Genomic DNA, 17,585 nt, shown 5'->3' on the forward strand with positions numbered 1-17,585 from the left:
TGCCTAGGGCTGAGAGTTTGGGGAGAAATGAAGAGTAACAACAAATATGTATGGGGTTTGGAGGGTGGCTGATGAGAATGTTCTAAAATTAGATTGTAGTCATGGTTTCACTACCCTGTGAATACACAAAAAAGAATGGAATTGTACACTTTAAATGGGTGAACTGTATGGTATGTAAATTATATCTCAATAAAGCTCTTTAAAAATTTAATTATCTCAAACTCTTGTTATTTTTAAAGTACCTTCCATATAGTTATATTCCAGCTTATAATGCATTTTAATGGAATGCTGCTTTTATAGCAAAATGTTCATTGATTTCCTCTCTACATACTCACCTGGTCTCCTTTCTGAAACTCTACATCAATTGGTCTTTTCTGCTCACTGATCTGCCCAGGTGGCCCAGGGGGGCCCTGAAGACCTTGCTCACCCTGTTTGCAAGATTTAATGAGAAAGTAATATTTCATAATTTACACAGACAAAAATATAAAATGTAAGCTAAGTCAGTTGCAAAAAGATGAGCTCAAATCATGAGGAAAGGAAAAAACTGAGGGCTGCATAATCAACATTTTTCTTTACTCACCTTTTCACCCTTGGGTCCCTGGAAATTTAAGCCCATATTCCCCTGAAGAGAGAAGTTTTAGTTTAAAATCTCGTTGATGCTAACAGAAAGAATTCACACCAAATAAAATGCACATAAAAGAAAATTACCTTTGGTCCTGGAAGTCCTGGTGGACCAGGAGGGCCCTAAGAATAGAAGACACAGGGGAAAAAGGGATATATTAGTAAGTTTATTAAAAAAGTATTGTTTCAAAATCATTATTTGGTTTCATAAAAAAACGAGGACTGAAAAAGCCTTTCAAAATAATATTTTCCTGTTTTTTTTCTCAGATTTAAATTGATTTTAACAAGCCAAATGAACGTGGAGACTTCCTGTGACAGCAAACAAGTGGGTAGGGGAAGAAATACAAGGATATATAGAAGAAGGGAGGTAACACAAGTGCCAAAAATCAATACAAAAGTTAATTGCAACAAACATATCAAATTTCTCGTATCAGAATTACAGGTAAATAATTTTGGTGTCTTAAGGCAATTAAATATCTAGTTCTAAAAGCATCCATTTACTTTTTTAGTTCAGTTTTAATTTTACGTGATCTTTGCAATGTTTCAAGGCTTGAAAAGTTAAACAAGCATTTGTTTGCCCTAGTATATCACCTCTTTGATCTCAATGGAACTATTCATTTACATATTGTACTCTGGTGGCATTTCTAAGACTTTGCTTCACCTGTTGAATCAGGGTTAATTGAAGGAACATTCAGAAATGCAGAGTGAATAAGTTATATAGCCACAAGAGTTGAGGAAATTCAAGATGTAACAACACACGCTGGGTATACTGATGTTGTAACAACAGAGTTAGGAAAAAGTGCCATAGTCCAGAGTCTCATGCTTTGCAAGATGTCTACAACCAAAACAGACTAAACAACGGGGTTTTCTAATCCTCTCATAGGTATTTCCAGGAAAGCAGAAATCAGTCTTTCCGGTAGATTCTTTTAGTATTTACCAAATGTTATTTCCTTCATTCAAGAAGAAAGAACCAATTGTCACAAGCAAAACTGTGCAATCTATAAAGGTATAATGAAAACTGTCACTTAAATATATGGTAGATGAGAGATGGAGTGGCACATGAAAAATTACTTTGACTGAAGTCCAATTTTCTTGCCCTTTTAAGAAGCAAAGTTCTAAGTCCAAAACATGACTTGAATGAAATCAAAGTATTTCAGGGGCAAAAATACTCAGAATTTAATTATAGTAGAAAGTATGAGTGACCATAGAAGTAGTAAGGAAAACTAGTTGCATAGTCAAGCTCTTTAAACGTTTTTGCTTCTTTTCTAGGATACACAAATCCTTATTCCATTGCAGAGTGACTCATTACCCTCACCAACTCTACTGTTTTGTCACAGGCCCCTCAGAAATGAGAGCCAATATTTTTTTTTCTGAATACCCATTTTTGTTCCTCTTAAACAGAAAAATGCAGTTTGAAGAATCACATTTCATCAAGTGACTAGAGAACTGCCCTCGAAGACTTAATGCAATGGCTAGAATCAGCTTCAACACTGACACATCAAGAGGTAACCAATGAAATATTTTATTTAAAATCTTTCCTTTTATGTACCTCATTTTTCCCCATCTATTAAATGAAACTATTACTTAGCATGTATATCGTTTACCATAGCATTGTAAAATATTGTGTAAATTAAAAAAAAATGTTTAGGGGCACCTGGTGGCTCAGTCCATTAAGCAACTGCCTTCAGCTCAAGTCATGATCTTGGACTCCCAGGATCGAGCCCCTGGTTGGCTCCCTGCTCAGGGGGAGGTTTGCTTCTCCTTCTCTTTCTGCCCCTCCCCCAGCTTGTGCATTCATGCTCTCTCTCTCTCTCTCTCAAGTAAATAAATAATATTTAAAAAATAAAAATAGGGTGTCTGGGTGGCTCAGTCGGTTACGTGTCTGCCTTTGGCTCAGGTCATAATCCCAGAGTCCTGGGATCAAGCCCCTCATCGGGCTCTCTGCCCAGTGGGGAGCCTGCTTCTCCCCCTCTCTCTGCCTGCCTCTCTGCCTAATTATGATCTTTCTCTGTCAAATGGGTGAATAAAATCTTTAAAAAATAAAAGTAAATTAAAAAATATAGATTGTAAACATTGAAAATGCATTATACTTTCAAGTAGTAGAAATAATATTACTATTCCTGAGAGAATTTTTTTTTTAAGTAGGAAAGATAAAATTACAGAAGCAAGCTTACCATCAAACCTGGTGGTCCTGGGGGACCAATTGGCCCTGGTAAACCAATGGGACCAGCTGGGCCCTGTTATAAAGGAAGTAAAGAAAAAGATGAAAAAAAAAAAAACCCTCTCTCTGTATCAAGCAAAGAACTAAATGAATGAAATTTTAACTTAAGTAATTGCCAGAATTTGGTTATAGAATTCTACAATTCTGCAGTATTATAAGCAGAATTTTAAAATGTATAAGAATAAAAGGATTAAGTAACTATAGAGGGCACAGCTTGCATGGAGCACTGGGTGTGGTGAAAAAATAATGAATACTGTTTTTCTGAAAATAAATAAATTGGGGGGAAAAAAAGAATTTCAACTAAAAAGAATGGCTAGAGCTTTTACAAAAAGTTTTAGAAAACTTTTTACTTTTACAGTGGCAGATAACAAATAGAGTACAAACACACATAAGGAAGTTTTACAAAATAAAATGATAAAGATGGGTGTTTAGTGGGCTTTTATGCCAGAAATGGGAAGAGAAGGACTACCAGTTTTCAGGTGGCTTCTCTATTTTAAAGTAAAAAATAACTATGTATTTACCCAAAGAAAATGAAAACACTAATCTGAAAATGTATATGCACCCCTATGTTTATTGCAGCATTATTTATAATAGCCAAGACATGGAAGTAACTCAATGTCCAACCATAGCTGAATGGATAAAGATGTGCTGTGCACGTGCATGCACACATGCACACACACACACTGGATTACTCAGGCATAAAAAAGAATGAGATCTTGCCATTTGCTCTAACAACATGGATAGATCTAGAGGGTATAGTGCTAAGTAAAATGAGTTAGAGAAAGATAAATACTACAGGATTTCAGTCATTATGTGTAATTCAAATTAAGAATTTAATCAAACAGACAAATTAAAGAGACAATAAAAAAAGAACAGATTCTTAAAGAGAACAAACTGATGGTGCCAGAGAGGGCACAGATGAGGGACTGGGTGAAATAAGTGAAACAGATGAAGAGTACACTTATTGTGATAAATACAGAATTGTGGAATCATTATATTGTACACCTGGAATGAATATAACACTGTATGTTAATTATACTAGAATAAAACATCTTTTTAACTTCAAATTAATGAAATTAAATAAAAAAATAAATAAGATTAAAGACAAGGAAGTGAGAATAACTGGGACAACAAATAAGGGAATGATGCAACTCTTGTGGAACACAATTTGGCGTCGTAAAAAGTTGAAAATTTGACTTCAGTGAACTCCAGCAATTTCATATCTAGGTATAAATCCTGGATTATTTTGTAATTTAAAAAAAATTCCTGAACAACCGAATATTTAATAATAGGAGATCAGAGAAACAAACTGTAGTATGTTCACACAATGGAATATCATATGGAAGTGAAACTGAAATAACTACAGTCACATACAATAATACGGATATATCTTAATATATCAGATTGGAGGGGGAGATGAACCATGAGAGACTGTGGACTCTGGGAAACAAACTGAGGGTTTTGGAGAGGATGGGGGTGGGGGATAGGTGAACCTGCTGGTGATTATTAAGGAGGGCATGTATTGCATGGAGCACTGGGTGTGGTGCATAAACAATGGATTCTGGAATACTGAAAACATAAAGTTAAAAAAAATATATATCAAATAGAAAAAGTTACAGAAAACTATATAAATTTTATGTTATTTTAAAAGGAAAATTAAACACTCTAGAGATACATGTATTTATGACAAAACTATCTTTAAGGAGCAACAAAAAACTCAAAATGGTACTTCTGTCTTGGTAGAAAGCAGAAGGCTGTGACTGTCAAGGAAACCTCAAGTTGATTCAAAATTATTTGAAATGTTCTCATTCTTAAATGTTATTTTGGATTCATAGATGTTCATTTGGTAGCTATGCTTCATAACATACATATATTTTGTATGTATTCTGCTGCATTTTCAAATATTATATAACTAAAGATTATAAGGGATAAAGGGCAAGATTGATACTACTTAGGAGTACATGGATGGGTTTTGTCAAGCATGGAATGAGTTGGTAGTTAATGAAAAAATTCCCAACACTGTATCTCACTAATAAATATTAGAAAGTACTGATATTTTTTGGCAAAGGGATCAATCTTTGTGAAATATAAACCTCAAGAAATTGACTACCTGATCTATAAATATTCAAAAGATATTGCTCTCTTTATGCATATTATCGATAGGCTAGCATAAGTTTTTTTCTTAAGATTATACTTGATGGGGGCGCCTGGGTGGTTCAGTTCCTGAGCATCTGCCTTCAGCTCAGGTCATGATCCCAGTGTCCTGGGATCAAGCTGCAGGTCGGGCTCCCTGCTCCAGGGGAAGCCTGCTTCTCTCTCTCCTACTCCCCCTACTTCTGTTCCCTCTCTTGCTGTGTCTCTTTCTGTCAAATAAATAAATAAAAGATTATATTTGATGTTCAGCATGCATAAATTTTATTCCTTCAGCCTTCAAAATATGTTCATATGTTATACATAACTAACAGTGTTACAAATGATGTCTTCTAATATCTTAAATGAGAGTCCTACAATTTTTATTTTTAATCAGACCATTTGCAGTTATCAGGGCTACTCCTACCACGTACTGATCCTCACAGCAGAAGAAAAAGAATACAGAAGTGTCTTTCGGCTGCCAAACCCCAAAACAAAAATTTCCATGGAAACTGGATAGAAAGATAAAAGAACAAAGCAATCCTTTATAAAATTCTCCCTGGTCCAGATTACTTTTATTTTCAGGTATGAGGTACATGCAATGTCTATCAAACTTCAGATAATTTCCGGAACTAAAGTGGAGGGAACTAAAGACTGAAGGGAAAAAAAGTGACACTGTGATCTGATTTAGTTAATAAAGAAAAGAAGAAAATCACTGGATACTTACTTGTATTCCAGGAGGACCTGGATATCCTGGATTACCCTTTGGTCCTGGCAGTGATGACATAATTATACTGCCTGGTTCTCCCTGAAAGAAATCATCAGTGGAAGCTGTAACAGTTCTGACACATGAAAACGGGCAAGAGCACAAAAAAAAATCTGAAAACTAAATCTGTCATATAAATGTTCTGAAGATTAGGCTATCTCAGTAATTAACATGAATAAATTTACCCTTTAAAGGGAAATGGGGAAGTGGCCATAATACACTGAAGTACAACCGATTTATTAAAATCCTGTAGTACCTTCAGTTACTCATTCACTAAAAAACGTTTATTAATTATTACTATTTTCCAAGAACTGTTAGGCTCTGAATACTCTGTAGTGAAGGAGATAAACAAGACCTCTGTCCTCATGGTGATATCAATGTACTGGCTTTGAAATGCAGATCATAACATGTAAACAAGACAACAAAAGGTTCAGTTAAAGGCTATGGAGAAAAATAACATGGTACATGATAAAGAAAGTGGAGAACTGAAAAGAAGTGATAATTATGTGACATGATAGAGGCACTAATTATTGTTATAATGGCAACCATAATATATAAATGTATCAAATTAACATGTTATATACCTTAAATTTATACAGTGTTTCACATTAAATATATTTCATTTAAAAAAAAGATATAGTGGAAGAATTAGTTTGGGTAGTTGAAAAAGGGCAATCCATGAAGGCAACATGGAGGCTGAGATCTAAAGGATAATCAAGAGTCAGCCAGGTAAAAATGGGTTAAGAGTATTAGGTAGTTGAAGTAGCATCTACAAAGGTCCCCCAAAATGAAGAGCTTGGTACATTCAAATGACTTCATGCAGACCAGTGTGATCAGTGAGCCAAGGGAAAAGTGGTTTAAAGACAAGTCTGGAAAGGTAAGCAGGGTCCAGAACATGCAGGTCTTACAGGCCTTGAAAAAGAATATGGACTGTATCTCAGATGCAGTGGGAAGCCCTTGAAAGTTTATAAGCAGTGAGATTAAATTACTGGTTTATGTTTTTAAAGGGTCATTCTTGAGTATTTAATCTAGAATAAGTCAAGCTGTGAGGTGAGGGATAGTAGTGGGGAAAAAACCGACTAATTAAGAAGAAGCTATTATAATAGTCCAGATGAGACAATATGGTTAGTGTGGTAGCACTGAAGATGGAGACAAGTAGATGAATTAAAGATACATTTTATAGGCAAAATTAACAGTATTTAGTGATAGAATGGAATGAGGAGGTGTGTGAAGGAGTAGAAGATGTAAATACTAACTTTCAGGTTTCAGGGGTCTGGGTTAACTTTGAACATGTTAATTTGAATGTCTCAGAGATATCTGAGTAGAGATGTCAGGGAGGCAGTTTAATACATGCATCTAATGCATAAGAAAAGTCTAGAGATATAAATGTAGGTATTCAGTAGCTATAGAGTAAACAATACCATGAGTTTTAACAATATTGCTAGGCATAGAAGAGAAAAAGGGGTCAGAACTGTGTCCTGATACCTGCTACATAGAATAGAATGAGCTCCTATAGCAGACTGTGATGACCAAAGAGATATAGGAGAAATATCATGAAAGGATAGTGTCACAGAAGTCAGGGAAAAAGAGCATTTCTAGAGGGAGCAGATGGTTAACTGCACCAAAATGTGATGGGAACTGAAAGTATCAGAGAAGAAACTTGAGGGGCGCCTGGCTGGCTCAGTTAAGTGTCTGCCTTCAGCTCAGGTCATGATCCCAGGGTACTATGATCAAGCCTGGTGTTGGGCTCCCCGCTCAGAGGTGAGTCTGCTTTTCCCTTTCCCTCTGCCCCTACCCCTGCTCATGCTCCATCTCTCTCTCAAATAAAATCTTTTTTTTAAAAAAGAAGAAAAGAAAATTGAGTCTGATATACACATTTACAAGTATATCAGCACACAGAAGATACTTCCATGGAACAAAGGAGATTACTTAAGGAGGGCTTGTAGGTAACCACACAATTTGTAGAAACATCTCTTTTAAGCAGAAGTCAAGAGACATTATCTGATTGAAGCTGCAAGCTTTCTGAATATCTTATTCAAAATGTTTACTTTCCTAGTATGAGATGCTTACCTTCATACCTGGGATCCCAGGAGGTCCCTATTATTAAAAAGATAAGGATTATTTTATATATATGAGAGGGGTGCGAGCAAAAGAACACACTGCTTTCCAAATAGAGTCAATTAAATAGATTACTGTAGGGTCATTCTAAGTAAACAGTATCTTAGGATACATAAAGATGACATTTATGTAAAATACATCAGAATCCTTGCTTTTATCCAGCACAGAGCTGTATCACCAACTCCTTTTTAAAAAGAATCTTTTTATAGTTTACTAGTTTTCAATGCTCCACACGAATGGACTGAGCTCACTTTCTACACTTCTGCTTCTGTCAATTCCTGTGTTCATTATAATCTCAAATTGTATAACTTACTGGAGGACCCTGTAAACCAGGAAAACCGGGACTTCCTGGAAATCCACGTTCTCCCTAGGAGGTAAAAATAAAAGAGCATGGAAGAACAAGAAACAAAGCATAACTATACCAACAAACAATAAGTTGTTGAAAAGATTCCTGTAAAAGTCATTCTGAAACATGCCAGGTTGCCAAAAACTTATTATTCTTCCCTTTCAAATTACTTCAATATCAACTGTCCATATCAGTTCAGCTTTCTAAGATACTTTTATCCCTACTCATCAATCCTAATCTGAAATAAAGAAAAAATCTTCTACCCCAGTCATTTCCTTCTGACAAATCCATTTTGAGATGATCACACCAAAGACTCCTGGCCATCATCACATTTAATAGTTAATGATTTATCTCAATTTCCTGCCCATGCATTATATAGATTCTTATTTTAACTGCCCTATTGCATTTTTCTTTTATTGTAAGCTATTTCAAATTATTTTTGTAAAGAGGAAAAGATGGTAAGAAAGAATGCCATTAATATCACTAAAAGGACAATAACAGCAATTGTTCTGGCAATTGCAGGTCATTATGTTTTCTAGGTACCCGATTTTTCTCACTCACCATTGTAAAGTACTAATATGGACACTTGGTTTGGAAAACAAAAGTAAAATTGCTGTAGAAGAACCCCAATGCAACCTCGTTTCTAATGTCTACATGCTATAGTAATCCTAGACACATCCTTCTCAAAGGCTTAAAAGAGTAAGATTATTACAGCTGTGGGCCTTTGAGTTACTTTGTCCAGTACTCCTCTCTCCATCACTTTTTACATATGTAAAAAACTGGCCCAGAGACCTGTACATCAAGTTTAGAAGACAGAAAACAAAAGAACCCATATATTCTGATTCCATTTCTAGGGCTCATTCTATTAGTTTCATAGTAAGAAATATTTAAAAATATTAATCTGAAAGTATACATAATAAATTCAACTTAAAATTTTGTTGCTCACATAATAGGGGGCCTCACACATAAACTAATCATGAGATCTGCTAAGGTGCTGCTTTATAAAAAAAAAAGAAAAGATCCCTTTCATCATATAGTAGACTATATGCATTGTGGATACATTGGTCTTTGGCTAGTGGTCTTTTTGTTGCTCAAGGCATGCTGGCAAATAAACAAATAACCAGAATAGACACAAGAATGTAACACACTTTAAAAGCAATGTTCCATGCAAACTACTCCACGTTAGTCCTGTCACTGTAAGGCTGCCCCAGCTGAAATGAGGGAGTTGGGGGAAATTGGAAGGGGAGGTGAATCATGAAAGACTATGGACTCTGTAAAACAATCTGAGGGGTTTGAAGTGGCGGGGGGGTGGGAGGGTGGGGTACCAGGTGGTGGATATTATAGAGGGCACGGATTGCATGGAGCACTGGGTGTGGTGAAAAAATAATGAATACTGTTATGCTGAAAATAAATAAATTTAATTTAAAAAAAAGAACTAATGTAAGCCTCACAAATCCCCAGGCCCCAAAAATGTTGTTGGCAAAGGTCACAGTGACCTGGAGCAATATTGGAGGTAAAAATAATTTTATTGCCTTCACGTATATATTGCAACAATTATCACAAAATACAGTCTTCATAATACAAAACAGTTTGTTCAAGGTATTTTAAGTATGTACCCTAATACAACATCTGACACATGCCATTAAGTTAGAAGGATCGAGGATATTTCATGAACAACTCCACAGAATATCATGTGCAGAATGGAAAATGCCAAAAGGATATACAGAAAATAAAAACATTGCATTTGTAGACAGGAAAATGAGAAAAGTGAGGGAATAAGAACAGAGGCTATAATAAACAATCTGTCAAAAAAGCTAATTTTTCTCATTTTTCATCCTTGCTATCATCTTATAATAAATTCAAACAGTTGATGAAAGGTAAGAAAAGTGGGTTGGAAAAATGTTTTTCATTTGTAAGGTTTTATTATTTTTAAATACTAAATTCATCATTTTAGCTGATGGAGAAGAGTTTCCATTTTCATACTAATAGTTTATAGTAAAAGTTAATGTCCTGTATTATAGGTAGATTTTTAGGATTTTTTCTTAAGTTAGAGTTAGGGTTAGTTAGGGTTACAATGTACCTAGTTTTAAAAAAGGCAAAGGTAATGAATGACATTCATTAAGTATTACTCTTAACAACTAACATAATATTTGAAACTTATATACCCTAATTCCTTTTTAACTCTCATCCTACTTTACACTAAAGTCAAAATAGGATTCAGTAAATAATCTTTAATCTAATGTAATATCTCAGCTGACTATCCATGTCTAAAGAATTATTGCTCTTTCAATATATTGAAAATTTTAACACAAAATATATCCTATATATGTCTTAGACATGAAGCTAAAATATCTCTAATATTCTTCATACTGATTTCCTTAAACTTTAAAATCTATTATTATCAAGCATATTGCCTAAGATTAGGTTGAAAAAAAAAAATCTCACCTTGGTTCCATTGCATCCAGGGATACCTTGAGGTCCTGGGGCCCCATCATGGCCTGGCATTCCCTTTGAAAAGGGTTATAATATATATAAGAAATATATAATATATATAAGAAATATATAATATTTCTTAGAGTACTTTTGAAGGACTTTTCAATTAAAAAGCCAAATTCTACTTACAGGAAGACCTGGTGTCCCTGGAAATCCAGGAAGTCCAGGAGGACCCTATAATAAGAAAGAAATTCCTTGAATCAAAAAACAATCAGTAAGAATAAAATTATATCCTACCTAAGGGAGTTACAAAAAGTACATTTAGAATAGCAATGGACAAATGTGTCTCATTGATAATTACCACTCGCTTTCTATAAAGAAAATAAAAAACCCTCCTACATGTATTTTAAAGTCTCTTCCCTGGAAACTATAGAAAAAAAACTCCTATTTGAGGGACCACTGTCTTCATTGCACTTAGCAGGAATGGGCAAATTCATGGAATAAATGTCTTTCCTAAAAGATAAAGTAGTTGTCCCTGGTTTGTGATGAATACTGAATTTAGCAGAGGATGGGTAAGTGGCAAATATATCTGCTCCTGCAAACATCAGTGTGATCGCTCCAAAAATTCTTCAAATTTCCCTGTCAGAATTGGCAAAAATACAAGTTCGGCAATATTCTTTGTAGGTGAGACTCTGTGAAAGAGGTGCTCTTACACACAGCTAATGGGATTCAAATATCATGGAGAGAAATTTGAAGTAGCTAGCAAAATTACACAGTTTTACCTTTTAAAGCAACCCACTTCTAAGAACCTATCCAAAGGTACACTAGAAATTATGAAACAAAATCTGAATTTCAAGTTTACTGATTACAGAATTGTTATAACTAAAGTTTAAGAAATACGACATAGGGGTACCTGGGTGGCTCACTAGGTTGGGCATTTGCCTTTAGCTCAGGACATGATCCTCAAGTCCTGGGATTGAGCCCCACGTTGGGCTCCCTGCTCACTGGGGAGTCTGCTTCTCCTTCCCCCTGCTCATGGATGCATTCTCTGTCCCTCTTAGTCTCTCTCCCTCCCTCTCAAATAAATAAATAAATAACATCTTAAAAAAAAAGAGAGAGAGAGAGAGAGAAATGGCTATGGTGAGTGCTGTGAAATGTGTAAGCCTGATGATTCACAGACCTGAACCCCTGACGGACACAGCCTGTAACATATAATATATGTTAATAAAAATAATTAAAAGAAATCACCATATAACCATAATTATCGCTAAACACTAGGAACAACAGGGGCATGACTAAATAAATTATGGCACATCCACATAATGTAAACCTATGCAGCCCTTAAAAAGAATAAGAAAGATTTCTGTGCACTGAAATATGTAGTAGTCTCCAGGACACAATGTTAAGTAAAAGAAACAAAGTGTAAGTAGCAATATATAATATGCAACACTTTTATAAGGGTGGAGACACTAAACAGTGAAAAGATAATAAAAAAATAATCAAAATAACTACATCTATCTTTGGGGTAAATACCCAGTAGTGCAACTGCAGGGTCATAGGGAAGCTCTATTTTTAATTTCTTTTTTTTTTTAAAGATTTTATTTATTTATTTGAGAGAGAGAGACAGTGAGAGAGAGCATGAGCGAGGAGAAGGTCAGAGAGCGAAGCAGACTCCCCATGGAGCTGGGAGCCCGATGTGGGACTCGATCCCGGGACTCCAGGATCACGCCCTGAGCCAAAGGCAGTCGTCCAACCAACTGCGCCACCCAGGCGTCCCTCTATTTTTAATTTCTTAAGGAATCTCCACACTGTTTTCCAAAGTGGCTGCACCAACTTCCATTCCCACCAACAGTGTAAGAGGGTTACCCTTTCTCCACATCCTCTCCAACACACATAGTTTACTGTCTCATTAATTTTGGCCATTCTAACTAGTGTAAGGTGGTATCTCAATGTGGTTTTTTTTTTTTTTGCAAGAAAAAAATCCTTTCATTATTTTTTCACCACACCCAGTGCTCCATTATAGAGGGCACAGCTCAATGTGGTTTTGATTTGAATCTCCCTGATGGCTAGTGATGATGAACATTTTTTTTAATTTATTTTTTATTTTCAGCATAACAGTATTCATTATTTTTGCACCACACCCAGTGCTCCATGCAATCCGTGCCCTTTATAATACCCACCACCTGGTACCCCAACCTCCCAACCCCCGCCCCTTCAAAACCCTCAGATTGTTTTTCAGAGTCCATAGTCTCTCATGGTTCACCTCCCCTTCCAATTTACCCCAACTCCCTTCTCCTCTCTATCTCCCCATGTCCTCCATGCTCTTTGTTATGCTCCACAAATAAGTGAAACCATATGATAATTGACTCTCTCTGCTTGACTTATTTCACTCAGCATAATCTCTTCCAGTCCCGTCCATGTTGCTACAAAAGTTGGGTATTCATCCTTTCTGATGGAGGCATAATACTCCATAGTGTATATGGACCACATCTTCCTTATCCATTCATCCGTTGAAGGGCATCTTGGTTCTTTCCATAGTTTGGCGACCGTGGCCATTGCTGCTATAAACATTGGGGTACAAATGGCCCTTCTTTTCACGACATCCGTATCCTTGGGGTAAATACCCAGGAGTGCAATTTCAGGGTCATAGGGAAGTTCTATTTTTAATTTCTTGAGGAATCTCCACACTGAGGCTCCAAAGAGGCTGCACCAACTTGCATTCCCACCAACAGTGGAAGAGGGTTCCCCTTTCTCCACATCCCCTCCAACACATGTTGTTTCCTCTCTTCCTAATGTTGGCCATTCTAACTGGTGTAAGGTGATATCTCAATGTGGTTTTACTTTGAATCTCCCTGATGGCTACTGATGATGAACATTTTTTCATGTGTCTGATAGCCATTTGTATGTCTTCATTGGAGAAGTGTCTGTTCATATCTTCTGCCCATTTTTTGATATGATTGTCTGTTTTGTGTGTGTTGAGTTTGAGGAGTTCTTTATAGATCCTGGATATCAACCTTTTGTCTGTACTTTCATTTGCAAATATCTTCTCCCATTCCGTTGGTTGCCTCTTTGTTTTCTTGACTGTTTCCTTGGCTGTGCAGAAGATTTTGATTTTGATGAAGTCCCAAAAGTTCATTTTCGTTTTTGTTTCCTTTGCCTTTGGAGACATGATGATGAACATTTTTTCATGTGTCTGATAGCCATTTGCATGTCTTCATTGGAGAAGTGTCTGTTCATGTCAAAGATACAGATGTAGTGAAAAGAAGGGCCATCTGTACCCCAATGTTCATAGCAGCAATGGCCACAGTTGCCAAACTGTGGAAAGAACCAAGATGCCCTTCAACGGACGACTGGATAAGGAAGATGTGGTCCATATACACTATGGAGTATTATGCCTCCATCAGAAAGGATGAATACCCAACTTTTCTATCAACATGGACGGGACTAGAAGAGATTATGCTGAGTGAAATAAGTCAAGCAGAGAGAGTCAATTATCATATGGTTTAACTTATTTCTGGAGCATAACAAATAACACGGAGGACATGGGGAGATGCAGAGCAGAAGGGAGTTGAGGGAAATTGGAGGGGGAGATGAAACATGAGAGACTACAGACTCTGAAAAATAATATGAGGGTTTTGAAAGGTCTGGGGGTGGGAAGGTAGGTGAGCCTGGTGTTGGGTATTATGAAGGGCACATATTGCATGGAGCACTGAATGTGGTGCATAAACCATGAATTCTGGTACACTGAAAAGAAATTTAAAAAATAAAAAATTTAAAAATAATTACATCTAATGGGAAAAAGGTAGAGGCAAGAGGAAAAACAATGGGGGGATGGCAAGAATAGGTAGGAAGCATCTCTGACTATACCATTATTAGAAAGCAATGTAAATATTTTAAATAATTAAAAATAACAAGTAAGAAGAGGCAAAAAGAGAAAACTATTAAAAATTGAAAACAAACTGGAACCAATGGTGTGCGGCGTTGGTGGTATAGTGGTGAGCATAGCTGCCTTCCAAACTGGAACCAATGAACTTAATATATATCTGGTTGTTGACATAAACCATGCAAAGAAAAAAATTACTTCAAGTATCTTTAAAACAGATATTTCACCTTTACTTTATTAGTGAAACCAGCCAATTCAAAGAGGAAAAAAGAACAGCAAAGAAATAATGGCACTTAAGAATTCTATCATTACAACTAAAATTGAAATCGTTATTTTGTTCACTTGCAAATTGTTATTTTGAAGGTATCATAGTTATATTGTAGGATAAAGAAAATAATAAATTATATTAATGTTATTAGGAATCGAGATTTTCACCAAAGGGAGGGGAAGGTGGCAGGGGAAAGAGAAAGTATACGAACTCTTGTCACTTTAAGTTTCAATTGGAAGTAATAATATAAACTCATGATATTTTTTCTCTTTAGAAAATACTTTTTTCTTAATTCTGTCAACTGAAAAGACACCAAAATAACTGACTACCCATAGCAAAGAAAACCTCTAACATTAGACTATGGTATCTAAATCGTATTTTTTACTAAAAAGAGCCTAGAATCAGATACATGGCCAATTTCAGATCTGGAGAGGAAATGTACAAAATGAGCCTGAGGAGTCCTGTTTCAAAAAGCAAGGAAGTTATCAAAGATCAATATAGTTTTTTCAAAAGGACACAGGACAGGGGCCAACTTAAACGGATTCTCACAAACCAAAGATAGGATAATTTTGGCTTCAAAAAGAATAATGAGTATAAGTGACTGGTCCCATAAATTCCATGTGTTTATAATGATAACAAATTCTTAAAACCTTCCCGACCATCACTCAAAGTTGCTGGTATACTATCTCACTACCATGGATCTAGGCAATGGTCACCAATAAATACTAAACCATTAGATGAAAGCTGATGGGGAAATTCCGATGGCAAAATCAGGCTCATATACCAGAGACGACTGACCAAGCCTAACATCAAAAAAGTGGGATAACAGATGTTTGTGCCATAAGATGTAATTCATTAGTAAATATGCAGCACTATGTATATAGTATTCTTTTTCTATTTTCTTTCATATTTTGCAGTATAATTTATGTATAGTATAATGCACAAATCTTAAGTACACAGATCTTTCTATATCCCCAGAAAGTTCTCTAGTACCTCTTATAAGGTAACCTCCAGTCTGCATGAAATATGGGGACAGACGAACAATTAAAATGACATCATGGGGGTGCCTGGGTGGCTCAGCAAGTTGTGCATCTGCCTTCGGCTCAAGTCATTATCCCAAAGTCCTGGGATAGAATCCAGCATCCCCTTACCTGCTCAGCAGGGAGTCTGCTTCTCCCTCTCCCTCTGCCCCTCCACCCGCCCGCTCATGCACATGCACATGCACTCTCTCTCTCTCACTCATTCACTCTCAAATCTCTCAAATAAATACAATCTTAAAAATATATAAAAAGAAATAAATGACATCATGAAGAAATAGTCATATCCAGAACGTAGAATAAAGTATAATGCAAATGACCCAGTTTCTCCAATAGCATAATAAAAGAGGCTTAAGACACACAGCAACCAAATACAGTATGTGAAACTTGATTGGATCCTGGTTTGAACAAACCTACTGTTAAAGGGCATCTACCATAGAAATTTTAATAAGGACTGCGTTTTAAAGTATATTTGAAAAATTACTGCTACTTTTTTTGAGGTGTAATAATGGTATACTGGGCACGTGGCTATCAGTAGACATACTGAAGTATTCATTGGTGGAATGAATGACATGTGGGATTTACCTAAAAATACTCCCCAAAATAGTGGTGGGGTATAGATGAAACAAACTTGTCAAGATGTTGCTAACTTTTAAAGCTGACTGATGGGCACATGGGGTTCACTGTACTACATTCTCTGTACATTTGGGTATGCTTAAAATTTTCCATAATAAGTCTTTCAAAATTTGGATGTCAAGATTGCCTATGGGCTGAGAGGCAAGGATGAGGAACTATCGGGTTACCTATTCCTATGTACTTCTGAAGTTCTAGTTGAGGGACACAGACTACTCAGGTACTTTCAAATAGTAATTGAAAGAATGGACAAGGTTTTGAGTTTCTTTCCTGTTTATCCAGTTCCCTAAAAAACACCAGGCATGAATAGCACAACAAACTATATGTTGTCAAGAAGTATACAGCAAACAGAATGTTTTTAATGTTTATGTAAAATTTGTACAGCTACTAAATTTCTGGAGATCAAGGGATCAGAATGTTTAACTGTCTTTGTCACATAAATAAATATGTTATGTCATCACCCATGTATTTTATACTTGTATTAAAGGGCCTTGTCAATCTATGAACACAGAATTTTGGAGCTAAAAAGCACCTTGGAGATTGTATTGTTTAACTATCTAATTTAACAAATGAAGAAACTGAGGCTCAGAAAAGTTAAATATGGTTTTCCAAAGGCCAGGACTATTTTTAAACTAGTTTCCCCCAATTCTGAAACACAATGAAAGATATATGTCAACCTAAAAGCTTTTCAGAAAAATCACTTAAATATGCACTTCTATTTTGAGACAAATCCTGGTTTTCAGAACATTAACACGAAAAATTATACATCTTAGAATTGAGAAAATGTTGTATACTTCCAAAGGAGTTACTTTTTAACACAGTAGTTTAAATTAGATCTTTCCAAACTGACTCTCCTCAAGATAACAAAGAAAATTATATTTGTATATGGTACGCAAGGAAGGGTACTCAACCTGAGGTGATTGCGCCCCTGAACCCAGAGGACTGAGATCACATGGTTGGGAAGTTCTGGTTTAATGTAGGATACATGTTTTTAATAAGCTGATGAACTGTTAGAATTTATCACTTTTGTATTTCTTATCCATAAACTAATTTAAAATCTTACATTAGAAGCAGACATCTGGATACATAGATAACTACCAAAATACTAAAGAAAGGCTAATTGTAGACA

General features: G+C 35.8%; 1 protein-coding gene across 5 annotated transcripts in view; it reads right to left on the reverse strand.

The window, feature by feature from the left end:
- COL4A5 (collagen type IV alpha 5 chain) overlaps window positions 1-17,585 on the reverse strand; it is a 221,396-nt gene that overhangs the window by 89,591 nt on the left and 114,220 nt on the right. For all 5 annotated transcript variants that reach the window (XM_044236046.1, XM_044236048.1, XM_044236047.1 and 2 more), the window contains exons 5-13: window positions 10,825-10,869; window positions 10,648-10,710; window positions 8,170-8,223; window positions 7,809-7,835; window positions 5,700-5,780; window positions 2,796-2,858; window positions 709-744; window positions 581-622; window positions 336-428 (exon numbers count right to left, since the gene is read on the reverse strand). In XM_044236046.1, coding sequence (XP_044091981.1) covers window positions 336-428; window positions 581-622; window positions 709-744; window positions 2,796-2,858; window positions 5,700-5,780; window positions 7,809-7,835; window positions 8,170-8,223; window positions 10,648-10,710; window positions 10,825-10,869 — 504 coding nt within the window. The remainder of the gene's footprint in view (window positions 1-335; window positions 429-580; window positions 623-708; window positions 745-2,795; window positions 2,859-5,699; window positions 5,781-7,808; window positions 7,836-8,169; window positions 8,224-10,647; window positions 10,711-10,824; window positions 10,870-17,585) is intronic.

This window comes from Neovison vison, chromosome X (genome assembly GCF_020171115.1).
Source record: "Neovison vison isolate M4711 chromosome X, ASM_NN_V1, whole genome shotgun sequence".
NCBI lineage: Eukaryota > Metazoa > Chordata > Mammalia > Carnivora > Mustelidae > Neogale > Neogale vison.